Source organism: Ricinus communis, chromosome 5, assembly GCF_019578655.1.
Source record: "Ricinus communis isolate WT05 ecotype wild-type chromosome 5, ASM1957865v1, whole genome shotgun sequence".
Taxonomy (NCBI): domain Eukaryota; kingdom Viridiplantae; phylum Streptophyta; class Magnoliopsida; order Malpighiales; family Euphorbiaceae; genus Ricinus; species Ricinus communis.
In genome coordinates, this window is record NC_063260.1 from 11,127,098 (window position 1) to 11,142,551 (window position 15,454).

At 29.1% G+C, this 15,454-nt stretch overlaps 1 protein-coding gene across 2 annotated transcripts; it reads right to left on the bottom strand.

Moving 5' to 3' along the window:
- Positions 1–8,275: 8,275 nt before the first annotated feature.
- Positions 8,276–12,946, bottom strand: LOC8289532 (alpha,alpha-trehalose-phosphate synthase [UDP-forming] 6). Of its 2 annotated transcripts, XM_048373636.1 has the most exons (4): positions 12,707–12,945; positions 10,044–12,038; positions 9,685–9,958; positions 8,276–8,863 (listed from the first exon to the last, which is right to left on the bottom strand). In XM_048373636.1, exons 2-4 carry the CDS (start codon positions 11,981–11,983, stop codon positions 8,576–8,578), a joined length of 2,502 nt encoding a protein of 833 aa, XP_048229593.1. In that variant the 5' UTR covers positions 11,984–12,038; positions 12,707–12,945; the 3' UTR covers positions 8,276–8,575. The 2 variants fall into 2 exon arrangements, with proteins under 2 accessions (XP_048229593.1, XP_015579891.3); XM_015724405.3 differs by having other exon boundaries at positions 10,044–12,946.
- Positions 12,947–15,454: the final 2,508 nt, after the last annotated feature.

A 15,454-nucleotide genomic window follows, 5' to 3' on the forward strand; every position in this document is an offset into this window, starting at 1 on the left:
TTTACTCCGTATTAACTCTACCACATAAATAATTTTTCGCTGCGAATTCTAATCCCGTAACATAAAGGTTTCAATGACTAAAAGTAAGACTAATATTATGGACGATCATACAATTGCAGTTAGTCGAGAGTCTTCCTTGACTAGAAGAAATGTGATGCGATGTGAACACTTTTCTTGGTAGTTTACTTTAGTGAAATAAAATTGAAGAACAACCAACTCTTCACGTTTCTCCTGCAAGGAGTCAAACTCTTCCTTCAAAGCATAGGCTGCTGCTTTTGGTTCAGAAATAAAAAATAAAAATTCGACCAAGTCAATATCCAAATTGAATTAGCTTTCAATTGCTTTAAAGCTTTGATGTCGGTTTTCTGCTTCAGACAGGGCTTTTAGTTACTGAATAAGAGTGGTGGTTTCTTTCTTTATTTTACTTCTGTACTTACAAATATAATTTACATTTCTAACTTGCTAATTAGTTCTCAGCCACTGGTATATGAGTTGAATGATAACTACATCCGGTTTCAAATTTTTAAATCATGTTGGATTAAAATATGAGAATTTGTAAGATAAGAGCTATCCATAGTTTGTTGTTCTCTTTAAAATTAAAATAGAAAATGAAAGAATTTACACAGTCAATTTCATTTATAAAATTTTTATTTGTATAGAATGCTATAATTTAAAATTATTTTTTAATATCTTTAAATATTTATTGAATAAAAAATTATAAAATGATTTACACAATATTTATCTGGACATTATATTCTTATTAAAATTTATTATCAATAACTTGTTTTAAATTGATCTCATATAATTTAATTTTTATATCATAAAATAAATAATTATACAGAAAATAAGCAATTAGCATAAATTGATAAAATTTGTTTATACGAAAAATTAACTTAAAGAATTTTCTTTATATGGTTTTTAATTTTTTAGTTTCTTTCCTACCAAATATAATTATTTTCTTCCAAAACTTACAGCTGGAAATCTTTTTTATGCTACTTCCAAACTTACAGCTTCTTTTTATCGAAAATAATTTTTTTCTTACAAAATTACTGCTCTTACAAAACAAGAAATAAAGTGAATTCACAAAATGAACTTCATTGCACCATTTAAACTAAAATAAAAACAGAAAATCAAAGAAAAAAATACATTAATCTAACAAAAGTATCATTGCGATTGCCGAACATAACAACAAAGAAGAAAACGGGTTTAAATCAAAACATATATTTAATTTTGAACATTCAAATCAAGCTACAATCATAGTTCAGTAACTATGCAGGTACTTTCGAAGCTCATACAGTATATCAATAGAAAATTTCAATAAAATCTATCAAAATTGAGATAAATATTAAAAAAATTCAATTAAAGTTAAATACTTTTGAAAATAAAAAAATATATGTTTTCTATTATTCAAAACAGCAAAAGCAACTACTATATGTGTACTTTTATAGTAAAATATTGAAGAAATATACAATACTATTTTATTTGACTTTTAATTAAATTTTCCAAAACAGATGCATTAGTGTATTTTTTCAAAATTGTATATTATTATAGGTATATGAACGATATCTTTTTATTATTTTATTAGTATTTTTTGTATTATTCACAATAATTTGCATAAAGTATATCAAAATTATCTCTCTAAATCCATATATGTATTAACAAATGATTTTACACATATTAAATTTTAATATAAAAATTTTAAATATGCAGTAAAATATATTTCAAATATCTTCATTTGTATCTTTTATATAATTGAGTAATTATTTCATATATTACAACTTTAAGTAAAATAATCATAAATAAACAACTAGTAGTATATTAACAATATCTTGTTGATATACTGCAGTTAATTTTATTTAAATTTTTCGTTTAAAAATGTAAGTATTGTTCCAACACAATGGACAATGGAATGAAAATATGTACTTTGTTAACTTTAAAGTTTGTGGTGTTCTGATTCCAAAGAATTTAAGCTTCTATTTTGATGAATATTTTGTTAAAGCAAATAGCAAACAAAAGATAGGTGAATAAAGTGCATATTCAGTTTAAAGTGAAGGATAAATATCCACCACTAAAGATATAAAATAACTCAGATCTGCAATTCTGTTTGGAGCAAAGAAAAACAGATTTCACAAATAATCCACTTTGCATTACATTTGTGACTAAGAAAATCAAAAATATAATTTTTGCATCAAGTTCAAGATCAACAAATATAGAACTCGCAATTGTTCAAAAATATGCAATTTCAACAGATGAAGGAGAAAGCTTTAGAGAAAATCAAAGATAAAATAAACAAAAAAACTCTTATGATTTAGTAGCATATTTCTTGTACATATATATTGTTATATCATATCTTTTAGATAGACTATAAGTATTATTTAGATATCTTGCTACTCAAAATCAAAACAAAATTCAAATTAAAAAAAATATTTAATACAGTTACATAGTATATTGATAAATAGAATCTTTATAGTATATAAATAGTAGCTTTTTAAGATCTTTATATTTGCAGGTGAAACCATCTAATAACCAAGTTTATGATATGATAGGTAATGGATCAAAATTGAAGAATGATATATCATATGTCATTATGCATCAGCTATCATAAAAAAAAATATATAATATGGATCCATATGAATATTGTTCATATTACTACACTAAAGAGGCAATGTCGTCTGCATACGAAAAAAATATTTTTTTCAATTGAAAACAGAAAACATATGGAATAGACGAGAAGAAGTGAAAGTAAAGTTATTCTACTACCAGACATGAGGTTAAATCTGGTAGATAAAAAAAAAAAAAAAAAACTAAAGCACCATGGGAGACTTTGGAGCAAAACAATTGCACAAATTGTAGTCAACTTGGACATAGAGAAAAACATGTAGTAAACAAAAATTAAATAAATAATAATTTCTTAGAAAATATAATTTATACGTTATCTCTTTTAAAAAGTAACATTGATGATTAAATCATTTAGTAAGTAATTTTTAGATTTTTTCATACTTTCTGAATTTTAATTTTAATTTCAAATATATAAATCTAAAGAAAATGGAAATTATATTATTATCATAACTTTCATGTCATTCATGATCCATTTTAAGATATCTAAAATATGACATATTATTAATAAAAAAAATATATATATATACTACATGTATCTTTTGGGTATATTGATCGTATCTATTAATATGCATATGTCTAATACAAGAAGACTAATATAACTTCTTATTCAATTTACATAATAATATACACTAATGAAAAAAGCTAAGAATTTCATTCTTTCCCTTATTTCTTTAATTTGTTTCACAACTTAATTAGGCATAATAACAAAAAAAATTGGTTGAACCTCATCCTTCATTTAATGTTTTCATCCATTTTCTAATTTTCATAATCCTTATATGCATGATACCCTCTCTAAATCTATTGGACTTGAATAAATATTTATCCACTTACAATATATCAAGTTAAACAGAGAAAAAGAATAAATTAAAATTATCTTATTGGTATATTACGAGTATCTTATAACATATATATAACTACAATAAAAGAAAACTAACATAATTTCTCATTCATTATACATAATAGCCTAGAATAAGAAAAATTGAAGTTTTTTTTTTTCTTGTTTCTTTATTTCTTTCACAACTTAACTTCATATAATAACAAAAAAACTCTTTAGCTTAAATGATTTATTATTCATTTAATTACTTCCATTCATTTTCAATTTTCAACATCAATAAATTCATGATATCTTCTCTTGCTAAATTTATTCGACTTGAATAAATATTTATTAATTTACAACATATCAAGTTAAGAGAGAATAGTATATCAAAAGTATCTTTTAAATATATTACAAATGTCTTTTAAAATATATAACTCTAATAAATGAGAGAAAAATTATATTAAAATATTTCCACAACTTTATCTATGCATAATATGATTAGCCTAGCGGTATATACTAAAAGTATTTTCTGATATCTTAGAATTTTGTTGATAATACATAAACAAATATGTAGCAAAATGAATAAAACAAAAAGTATCTATTCAATATCATAATAACATCCTGTCAACAATCAAAATGAATATATTTGTAACAGTATGTGTCATATAAATCAAATTCCTAAATAAAAATATATTTTATTATAATAAACTAATTCATAAAAATTAAAATATATTAATCTTTCCTCTTTTTAGATCTTCCAAAATTCTTTGATTTGATAATTCCACTGACTTCTTTAAACTTTGCATCATTGAAGAGAGTAGCAACATATCAATTATAAAGATCATCAATATTAAATCTCGTACATACCAACCTCAAATGTAAAATATCCAGTAAAAATAAAAATAAAAATACAACAATAACTGAAAATAAAAAAATCAAATAATTAAAATTACAAAAATATGAACAAAAGTTATGAGTAATCATAATCTTTTAAAAGAAAAATATTCTCACTTTGGCATGAAAATACTCCTCTTGCTTTGATAATACATAGTTTTAATACATCACCATTATACTTAAATATCCTATTCTAAAACAATAAAAATAAAATAATGTTCAAAAAAATAAAAATAATATAAATTTCAATCGCTTTAACAATATACTGATTTATGATATCTTTAAAGTACATAAATAATAACAATTGAATACTTCAACCAAAAAATTGATGGAAATAGAAAGCATATATAAAAGAATCAAACATTATCTAGTGATAATTGCATTTTATACATAAAAATAGAGGTATGATTCAAATAAATATACTATTATAACATATTGTTTTAGTATTGAACAGTATACTTGAAATATTATAATTCAATCATATTGACAATATACATATACAATGTCTTTTTAGTATATAAACAGTACTTTTTGATAGAAAATTCCAATTACAATATGGATGAACTATAAAGTATTCATAAAGTAATATAAAACTTTATTTGATCATTAACTACATCTTATCCATAAAAATACAGATATGATTCGAACTTAAATACTATTATAATATATATTTACAGTATATCAAAAGCATACTTTAAGTATCATATGTTATAGAAAAAAAAAAAAATCAATCATTTCAACGGTATACTCAGCATCAAAGATCGTATAGAATTCAAGACTTCAACTACAACATAGATGAACTACTGACCAAACATAAAGAAATCAAACCTTATTTAATGACAACTTCTACTTATCCATGAAAATGCATATATATAATTCAAATAAATATACTATTATAATAAATATTATTAGTAAGTCAACAGTGTATTTTAAATTTCATGATATATAAGAATTAGAAATAAAATATACTTCAAATATTTTAATAATATCTTTCAAATATATTTGAAATAAACAAACAATTACTACAAAAGAATACAAACCAAAAATATTAAAAAATACCGAAAAAATAATATAGAAAACCTTCTCATAAATATCTTTTCAATTTTTTTTTTTAAATAATACCTTCAAAGCTTAAACAACCGGTTCCTCAATAGAGATTTTACTTTGTTGTTTAGATTGAGCTTTAGTTGAATCAACAACAATTTTTCTAATGACTACTATCCTCTCTTTCAGATGCCTTAATGGATAATCATCACCAATATTTTTTTTAATAATTCAAGAGAATTTTCAGCTGCATGTGCTTTCTTTTTAATTGATTTCTTCTTACTTCTTCATCAACATCATTTTTTTGTTAGATCCAACTTCTATTACTTCACTAGTAACTTTTTTCTTACCCATTTCAATTTCAACAAAAGCTAGGTTTAACCAAATTTTTCATAATCTGTCAAAGCTGAATTGGTAGAATTATTATCCATTAAAATCTCATCATAACTACTAATTTTTAAGCAACAGATTGAAAATATTCAAGTTTCAATTTAAAAAAAAAAATTAAAAAAAAAAGGTAAGATTTTAATATAAAAGATAGATATATTAAAAAGAAAGAAGAAGAGCAGAAAAGAAAAAAGAGAAAGACCTGCAAAACAAGGTATTTAAATCAACATAAAAAATTATAAATAAAAGATAAAGATAAAATTATGGTATAAAAAATTGTTTACACCATATAAATAATAAGAAAACAACCGTATAAAAGAAAAGTTTAAGAAAAATAAGTGGGCCATGAAATTTCATCTAAAAAAGATCAAACGGCTGGCTATATTATCGATTATCCCATATCTAATGAAAGAACACATACAACAGTTTTACAGGTATTGGATTTCTTATGGGTATAATATATTTTGATATATAATGTTTTGGTTCATGTACATTATATAAAAATAAATAAGTTAATTATTTTAAAATGTTATATATTTAAAAATGTCGATATAGTCGTTATTTATTTACATGTGTGGATTAGTTCTACAAATTAAATAATTAATTAAATTATAATATGTATTAAATCTGAATGATTTACATTATAAATTAAATTAATATAAAATATAAAATCTTATTTTTATTTTATAATAATTAAGTATTATGGTTAGTGTCAACGATTCTTATGGCACACTGAAGTAAACAATATGTAAGGAATAATTATTTCTATATGCCAAACAGATTATTAACGTATTAGGCACAGTACTTCTAACTGCGTGAGGTCACATTATCCTGCTCAAACTTTTAATTGTGACCCCACAAAGGATTAAATTTTAACATTTGTTTCTCTAAATTCTAGTTAAAATATTAGCATTTACAAAATAGTTATAGGTGTCACATTCAGTTGGCCCAATTCTATTCAAAATATGATCTCAAAGCTGGATTTTGACAATTGTGTATTCATCCTCAGAAAGATACACTAAAAGCAGTCTCTTCTCAGTTTCAAAAAATAAAGATAGAAATCTTTGGGTCTATCCCCTGTTCCTCCCTAATCTACATTAATGATATTCTCTTATTCTCAGAAACGGGTAAGGAACATTATCAACTCCTGAAATAATTCTTTACTATCATCTAAAAGTACTGAATAATGCTTTTAGAAAAAAAGAATATTATTGGCCAATTACTGTCATTTTTCAATTGAATACTTTACTTAGATTTAATTAAAAAAAAAGTCACTAATAAATGAACTGATTTCACACAGTGAATCCAAATAATAAACTATCTTTTCCAAAGGTACTAAAGAATTAAAAAATAATGAAAAGACTATGTTCTATGTCAAATTCACAAGAAAGAAAAGAGAAAATTCACTTTAATTTTATGTGTTCTCGAATTGATACTTTAAGGCTGCGAAGCTTTTCTTCTTCATTTTTCTTTCATATTTAAGAATGAAAAGTAAATTTAGTTGCAAAAAACTCCAAAATTCAAATTTGGTTTCTATTCCATCTTTTAAATAAGAATATGTTTTGTAATATGCTCTCTCTTTCCAGTTTGTATCATTATTCTTTATCCAGAAAAATTCCAGAATCATATCATATTGCCTTTTAAAACTAGAGCTTAATAAGTCCATTATGGCAGTATCTACATTAATAGTCCACTGCCCACCTCATAGTGAAAAGGGTCAAATAATTCCTAAATGGCAATAATGTACTTTTATTCCATGCCCAGTAGAAGGTCAAAAATACACTCTTCACACTAGCAAAACCTCCCTATGTTCTAGCATTCAAGAACAGACAAAGTTGTTGATTTTACAAGTCATTCCACCTATCCTGTCATGTAAAAAGATGAAGAAACAAGAAAAAAGAAGAATTTCCCTTTAGGATTTACAAGTCATTCCCTCGCCAAAGTTCTTTTTGTTTTGAAGTACAGAAAGAGTTTTCCAAATGATAAATGAGACTGCTTCAGATGATAAAAACAAAAGTTGAAGCCAAGCCCACCATTCTTTCTTGAATGCTTGATGAATGAATATAATTCATGTTTCACTGGAAAAGTACCTACCAAGTATGAAAACGGGAACTACACCAATGTCAAGTGAAAACAAGATGCACGTTAAAGACTAAAGCAACACACGCTCAAAAGGTCAATTCCACAAAAGACCAACCCAGAAATATCAATATGCAGGCCATGGTAGCATTACTAAGGACTATGCAGAAAATGCCTAAATCCTAAAAGAAAACCCACAAAAATAATATACATATAACTGAAACGAACAAGACAGATTATCTGTCTCATTCTTTGTCCTGCCTTCAGAGCCAAAACTAGCAAACTTGACAACCAAGAACATAGCCAGAAGTGCTCGAGTCTGAAGTAAACAGTCCAGTTTAAAGGAGACATCCGTCATTAACATTTGCAAACTCAATGGAGCAAAGAGAGAAGTGATAAGCCCCCAGATGGCTAGATATATCAAACGAAACAAGAAACCAAGAAAATTACATGCTGCCTCCATTTGTAGCTTTTCCAAGAATATGAATGTAGAGAAAAATTGCAGTTTAACAAGCTCAGATTCATGGCACAAACATATATTTACATCTTTACTAGAAAGAGATCAAACGAACAAAAAAAAAAAAAAAAAGGGTTCCACTTCCACAGCTTCTCTTAAGTAACACCGATAATTTACACATGAAAGAAAATAAGGAAAATAACTATGTGGATTACACCGCTCAACCTACATGCTTACACTTGCAAAACAACAAAGAGAGTACCATTTTTAACTCATCATTATACTGTTGCCGTTTGTTCTGAAACTGAAGCCAATCCTTGCATCAACCTAACTATTTCTGCTGTATCATCCAGATAATATTTAGCCTTGCTTGGTTTTTTACCAACAGTACACGCAAACACTTCTGCTCTAGGAGCAATTGATGGACCTGCTACTGAACTGGTTATTACCTCAAACATATCTTCATCAGATCGGTCATCTCCGATGCATAAAACAAAATCTGGTGACATTCCCCTTTCTTGCATGGTGGAAAGCAGGCGTTTGGCAACAAGCCCCTTGCTTACACCCTGCATAAATATAAAGCTCTGTTAAAGCTGTTCGCATTATACTTCAAATCAGCACTTTTCAGACTTGGTTGAATTGAGAGCTCTTCTGATTATGGGGTGGGTTCGCGTGGACCTACTAAAAGTAAGACTGGCAACCTGGTCAAGTGAGCTAAAACTATACAATATCGCGACATGCTTTTGATTTTCTCCATTCCTTGGCCCAGATTAAATGCAAGAATGCAATCCTTTCCTATTACACTTTATATGCTTGTCTGATGCAGTAATGAATAATGAACAACTAAATTTCTACAGAGTGATATAAATTGCAATGGTTTCAAACTTTTCAAGGTCTGTATCAGTGCGATTGTAATACATTACATGATTTGGTAATTCTGTCATTTTTTCCCTTAATTCTAACATTCAGCAATAAAAGAGGATATCTAGAAAAAGTGAGGAAAAACAGATATTAAGCTGCCAGAAAGGTAATACTTGCATTCTTAAAGCAGGATCATTGGTAACATGAATCAATCTGAACTTGGTTCAAACAGGCTAACTCAAGCTGGGTTTTCTTTCCAACTATCATAATGATGATTGCTTTTTATGACCTTTGCTAAAGGATTGTAAATTAATGAATCCAACTAATCCTAGTAGCACCTCCAATCAATCTATATATAGATTTAACTGAAATAATCTTAATTAAAATACAACTCGCCATTCGCCAGGAGTTGCAGATTTAACACCGATATTTTAGCAACAAATCCTCCATATAATATATGGTTGACAGTAGGGAAAATTGAGAACTGCAATACAACATATATAAGAAATGAGTTTTTGATGCAAACCTGAGGTTTAACCTCCACTGTATTTGGTCCACTCTTGACTGTTACAGGTTCATTAGCCAAGACACTTTCAAGATGATCAAGAAGTTCTTTAGCTTGGCATGAACCAAAGTCTGGATCTGCATCCTCATAACTCCAGACTAATGCAGTTTCCTTATCCTCAATAGTGGACCCGTCAGTTGTTTCAGTATAAAGCTGCATCACTGGCTCAGCAATCTGCTTCCAAGTAGTGTCTGTTACAGGCACACATGTTTCCCATTCCGCATCTCGTGTTAGCCTGGAAGCATATGATCATTTCTTGCAAGTTAAACTATGATGAAACCAAATAAGAGTGATAAACTTTCAAACTCGGACCAATTTACCTCAGGAAGTAGCCATGCTCTGCAGCTAATCCTAGCTTCTCACACTGAGTAAACCATTCAGTGAGTGTCTTGCGGCTTCTAGCACTAACAAGAAAAACCATGTTGTTCTCATCTCTGCACAAATTATTTAAGATGTCAACTGACTTAGGAGATGGGCTCTTATCAATTGAAGCCTGAGGCATTAGAGTGCCATCATAGTCCAGAAGAATTGCTCTAGTCATGGTCCTCCTGTAAGCTGATACAATGTGCTCCATCGAGAGCTTCCTGAAGTTTGGATCAAGTGCCACAACCCTGAAGCTTAATCCAAATCCAATACCCCAGCATCTCCTCCTTGCATGATCACGACATGTTCTCTCCAAATCCTGAAGGAAACTACGTGCCCAATATCCAACATCATGAGTACTGACATATTTGTAATGCTTGTCATGCCGGAGTTGTTTTTCTGGCTCAGCCATCTCCAAAGCATAGTCCATTGCATCAGCTACTGCATCAATGTTCCAAGGGTTTACTCGAATTGCTCCACTCAAAGATGGAGAGCAGCCAATAAACTCGGAGATAACCAACATGCTCTTCTTTGGAGCAGTTGGTTCTAGTCCCAACACCTTATCCAACCGCTCATTACCTTGGCGACTAATTATGTATTCATAAGGTATAAGATTCATTCCATCCCTCACAGCAGTGACCAAACAGCACTCAGCAACAACATAATATGCTACTTTTTCATAAAACTTTAGCGGTGCATCAATCAAGACTACAGGATCATATCCCGGCATTCCAAATGCTTCATTGATCCGCTTAACAGTGGAGTAAGTCTCAGCCTGCACTTCTTTCACATCTTTTCCTTTACCCCTAGCAGGATTTGCTATCTGTACTAACACCACCTTGCCTCGCCACTCCGGATGCTGCATAAGCAACTGTTCCATTGCCAGCAGCTTCAAACTTATACCTTTAAATATATCCATGTCATCCACCCCCAGCAACATTATCCTACCCTTGTTACAGAACTGTTTAATGAGGTCTGCGACCTTTGCTTCAGTCTCTGGAAGTCTCAAAACCGACTGAAGCTGACCCATATGTATACCAACGGGTAAAATCTTGATGCTTACAGTCCTACCACAATATTCAAGGCCTATGTATCCCCTCTTGGATTCATATGTGAGACCAAGCATTCTACTACAGCAAGATAAGAAATGCCGTGCATAGTCGAAAGTATGGAACCCGATCAAGTCCGAATTTAACAAGGCTCGCAGAAGCTCTTCCCTAATAGGCAACGTCTTATAGATCTCTGACGAAGGAAATGGACTATGGAGAAAAAACCCAAGTTTCACCCTATTAAACCTCTTCCTAAGGAAAGTTGGAAGCACCATAAGATGATAATCATGTACCCATACAAAATCATCTTCTGGGTTAATAACCTCCATAATTCTATCAGCAAAAATCTTATTTGCTGACACATAAGCTTGCCAGAGTGACCTATTAAACCTACCACCAAGATCTGGTGACAAAGGTAACATATAATGAAACAAAGGCCATAACTGTTGCTTACAAAATCCATGATAATACCTGCTAAAAAGATCTGGAGGGATAAATGTAGGCACACATTTGAAAGTCTCCAAGAGTATCTGCGAAACTTCATCTTGTTCATTAGGGTGAATTTCTTCCCTTAGGCAACCAACATAAATAACCTCAATTTCATCATCACCTAATCCATCTTTCAACTGAAGAAGAAGTGAATTCTCATCCCAAGTAAAAATCCAAGACTTATTGCTACCATCTGATTTTCTTTGTGCTCTAATTGGCAACTGGTTTGCTACTATAATTATTCGGTCCTTCTGAATCGAAGCTGATGATGGGTCAGAGCATACACTCTCTGATGGGTCATCATCTAGGTCGGAGATTATCCCGGCCACAGTCATAATCCGTGGGATTCTCCGGTTCATCCGGCCAAACGATGGAGACTCACCAGAAGCAAGCTCCAAAAGATTTGAATATGACCTTGACACCATTTCTTCTTTTTCTTAGTTTTTACAACAAAATCTAGCTAAACAGTAAGAAATTTCTCATTTAAACAAAGAAAGATAAACCCTTTCCAAAATTTAAGCTAATAAGATCTTGTAAAACCACGAAACTATAAGACCAACTAGCGTAAAACACAAATCAGAAGATACTCTTTTTCAAGATTTACTTAAACAGAGTCACTAACTATGCTCTAGATGACAAGAAAGGTAGCTGGTCTTTAACTGTGTTAAAAAAACAAAGATTTTCAAGTTCAGAACAAGCAAGAGGGAGAGAGAAAATCAAAGGGAGTGCGAAATGAAATTTCAGTGAAGATAGAAATGAATCAACACAAAGAAAGTGATAGAACCAAGAAGTTTCTAGCTATCATCAAGATTAATTTTTAATTAAAAAAAAAGAAAAAGGAATGGAATAGATTCAAGATTATAGAGCTAAAGAAAATATACTGCTGCAACAACCAGATATCCCACTAGAGATTGTTACAACACTTTGCACTATTTCCACAATTTTTCTTTTTTCTTTTCCTCAATAAAAGATTGAAGTGAAAGAAATATATAAAGTGACCAATCAAACATCAATTTAAAAGGAGACCACCCAAAATAATAATCATAAATAAAGAAAAAATCAAGAATAGTTCAAGAAATTACCGGGTTACTCTGGAAATAAAATGAAAGCTCCATTTTTTAAAAATTCTAGTCGGGCAGCAGTTTTGATAGTTACCCCGAAAATGAAAATCTAAAAATTTAGGTACCCTTTCTTGTAGCTCTCTCAGTTCATGTAACCTAAACGAGCAGACTCTGCTACTCTGAGAGAGAGAAAGAGAGATAGAGGGATAACATATACTACAATAAATTGTTTAAAAGAATTGTAACTTAGCTTTCAATTCTTATGATATTCAATCAATTAATATTTTTTTTTTTCTTAAAGGCATTGACAAATATAATAATAGAAAAAGATTCAGAAGTTGAAAGAAGTAATAATAGCCGTTGGATGTGAATTAAAAGGTAAGACAGTTGAACGGTAGATAATACAAGGAAGACGAGCGCAAGAGTGACAGTGAAAGAGTGTTCCTGGTTCTTATCCTTTTGTCCTTTGGTTTGGTGTGTCCGCCACAAGGCATCATGCGGCAAGTATGCGGGTCCCACAAAGAGGGTGTATTGTCCGAAAATTAGCTGTCTTCTCATTGTTAGAACCAACACGTGGCCTGTTAGTATTCGCTCTTTAGGCTTACCTGTCAAAAGCTCCGAGCACCATTGAATACCGTGAGGCCAGCAATCATAGAGATCCGTGTCTCGGTTTTGACCCGATATACCGATGTTTCCCATTATTAGGCCTGGTGGCAATTTGCCTCTGCCCAACTCCAAGGGCGTTTTCTTTTCCCTTTTTCTTATTTCTTTGGATTTCGAAATTTATGATTTTTGAATGTCTAATTGATTAATTTATATAGTTATATTTTGTTTGATACTGCTAATCCGTTTACTAATCATTTTTATCTTGAAAATGGAAAGTATCAGGAGGCGAAATTATTGCATATGGTCATTTCTTTCATGAATATCTTTTAAGATTATGGGAATTTCAATCTAATTTCATCACAAAATAATTGTAAAAGAAGTGAATAGCTGATATTAGTTTAAGTGTTAGATAATAGTCCGTCTCTAGGTACTTTTATAATAATTCATCTTTAATAAAATAAATTATTCATAAAATTTGTGAATAATATCGTCACACGATAAATTTATTTAATTTTAAAATTAAAATACAAAAACTCAAAATAATGATAGAATGTATTTTAAAGATATAATCATCTTATTAATTAATTAATTACTTAAAAATATATAATACGAGATGTACAATTTCTTAACATAAAAAAAGAAAAGAAATAAGAAATAAGAAGAATAAAATATATAAAAAGCAGCCAACTAATGTTATCGCTAATAGCCAAGATCATGTGGCAACTTAAATTGCATATTTTAAAAATGCAACTTCCTGTACTGTGAGCTTTGCTATTTGCATATTCCAATTGAATACAGAAAGGTAAATGTACCATCTTTCAACATATACCTTACTGTCACTCACGCTATTATGACTGACATAATATATAAGATTTTATGTTATTAATTTTGCTGTGTAGATAATCAGTTGGGTTTAGGTGCAAGACAATTTCTCCAAGTGCTCTAAAAGCTCCAGCCCCAATCAAATCCGATTTTATATCTCAGCATTCCGCGTAAATTGCATTAATAAATCATCCTCTAATATTTATCAACGATAAACAGTTAATCGTCCATTAATTATTTACTTTTTCACATATTAAATTTTATTTAATTAATTCCACATTAAATGCAAAACTGGATTCACACACTCGTTTGAACGTAAACCAAAATATCGGCCGAATAGTTGGGTGCATGGAGTAAAGAGCCCTGCCCGGTAGGTCAAATCAAGAATAGCTAGACGTCACATTTACTTAACCGCCACATCATCCATATGGGATCCACAAATCACATCTGGCATTATTGATTAACTAGAAAAAATATAAAAAGGAATTAAATAAACACGGAAGGTGATAGGAATGGAATGGTAATGAGACAGATGGGTGAGGGGTCCGGGTTTAGCCTATCATCCCTGTCCTGTTAAGGACCCGGGCTGGTACGGAGCATGGAAGTATTTTTAATGCAGGATTAAGTTTGGATTCGAAATAATAATTTATTATATTTATATGTTATTATGTTAGAAATATATTTTTATTAATTTATTAAATAAATATCACTGTTGATAAATATAATTAAAAATGAAATTCATATTTATAGAATATTTGATATATTTTAAAATATTTTATTTATTTATTTTATTTTAAATAAAATAAAATTAATTACGCTCTTTAAATCTAATTTACACTCGTGAACATTTCTAATGGTTATAGATAAAGTAAGAACATTTATTTTGAGCTCACATTTATATTAACTCTTAACAACCTCAAAACTTTCATCAATTTTATCTTATATTAAAGATTTAAGATTGGATTTGAATTTTTAGATAGTTTAATTATTTAATTATTGTATGTAAAGCTTAAAAGGATTAGATTATATTTTTAAATAAAAATTAATAGCTTTTATAATTAGGATTGAAAATCTTAGATTGAATTATTTGCGTGAGTCTATAAAAAAAACATTTAGATTAGAATATGAACTTTTAGAAAAATACTTAAATTTATTCTTAACTTTATAAAAAAACTCAAATAAAATTAAATTGTAATTCTATTTGATAGTAAGATTTTCAATTGAGGTTCGATGAGTAAATGTTAATAAATATTAGCGAAATCACAATAAAATTATTAAATATTATTTGTACTTGATTTCTTGTTAACTTTGTTTTGATTTCTGATTTTTATTTTAATCAAT

Bases quoted from the DNA above. Each gene is read 5' to 3' on its own strand.
- LOC8289532 (XM_015724405.3), bottom strand. From the start codon at position 12,049: ATGGTGTCAAGGTCATATTCAAATCTTTTGGAGCTTGCTTCTGGTGAG. The intron at 9,959-10,043 runs GTAAATTGGTCC...ATATGCTTCCAG, and splicing joins GAGCATGGCTACTTCCTGAG to GCTAACACGAGATGCGGAAT. The intron at 8,864-9,684 runs GTTTGCATCAAA...ATATTTATGCAG, and splicing joins CAGTGGAGGTTAAACCTCAG to GGTGTAAGCAAGGGGCTTGT.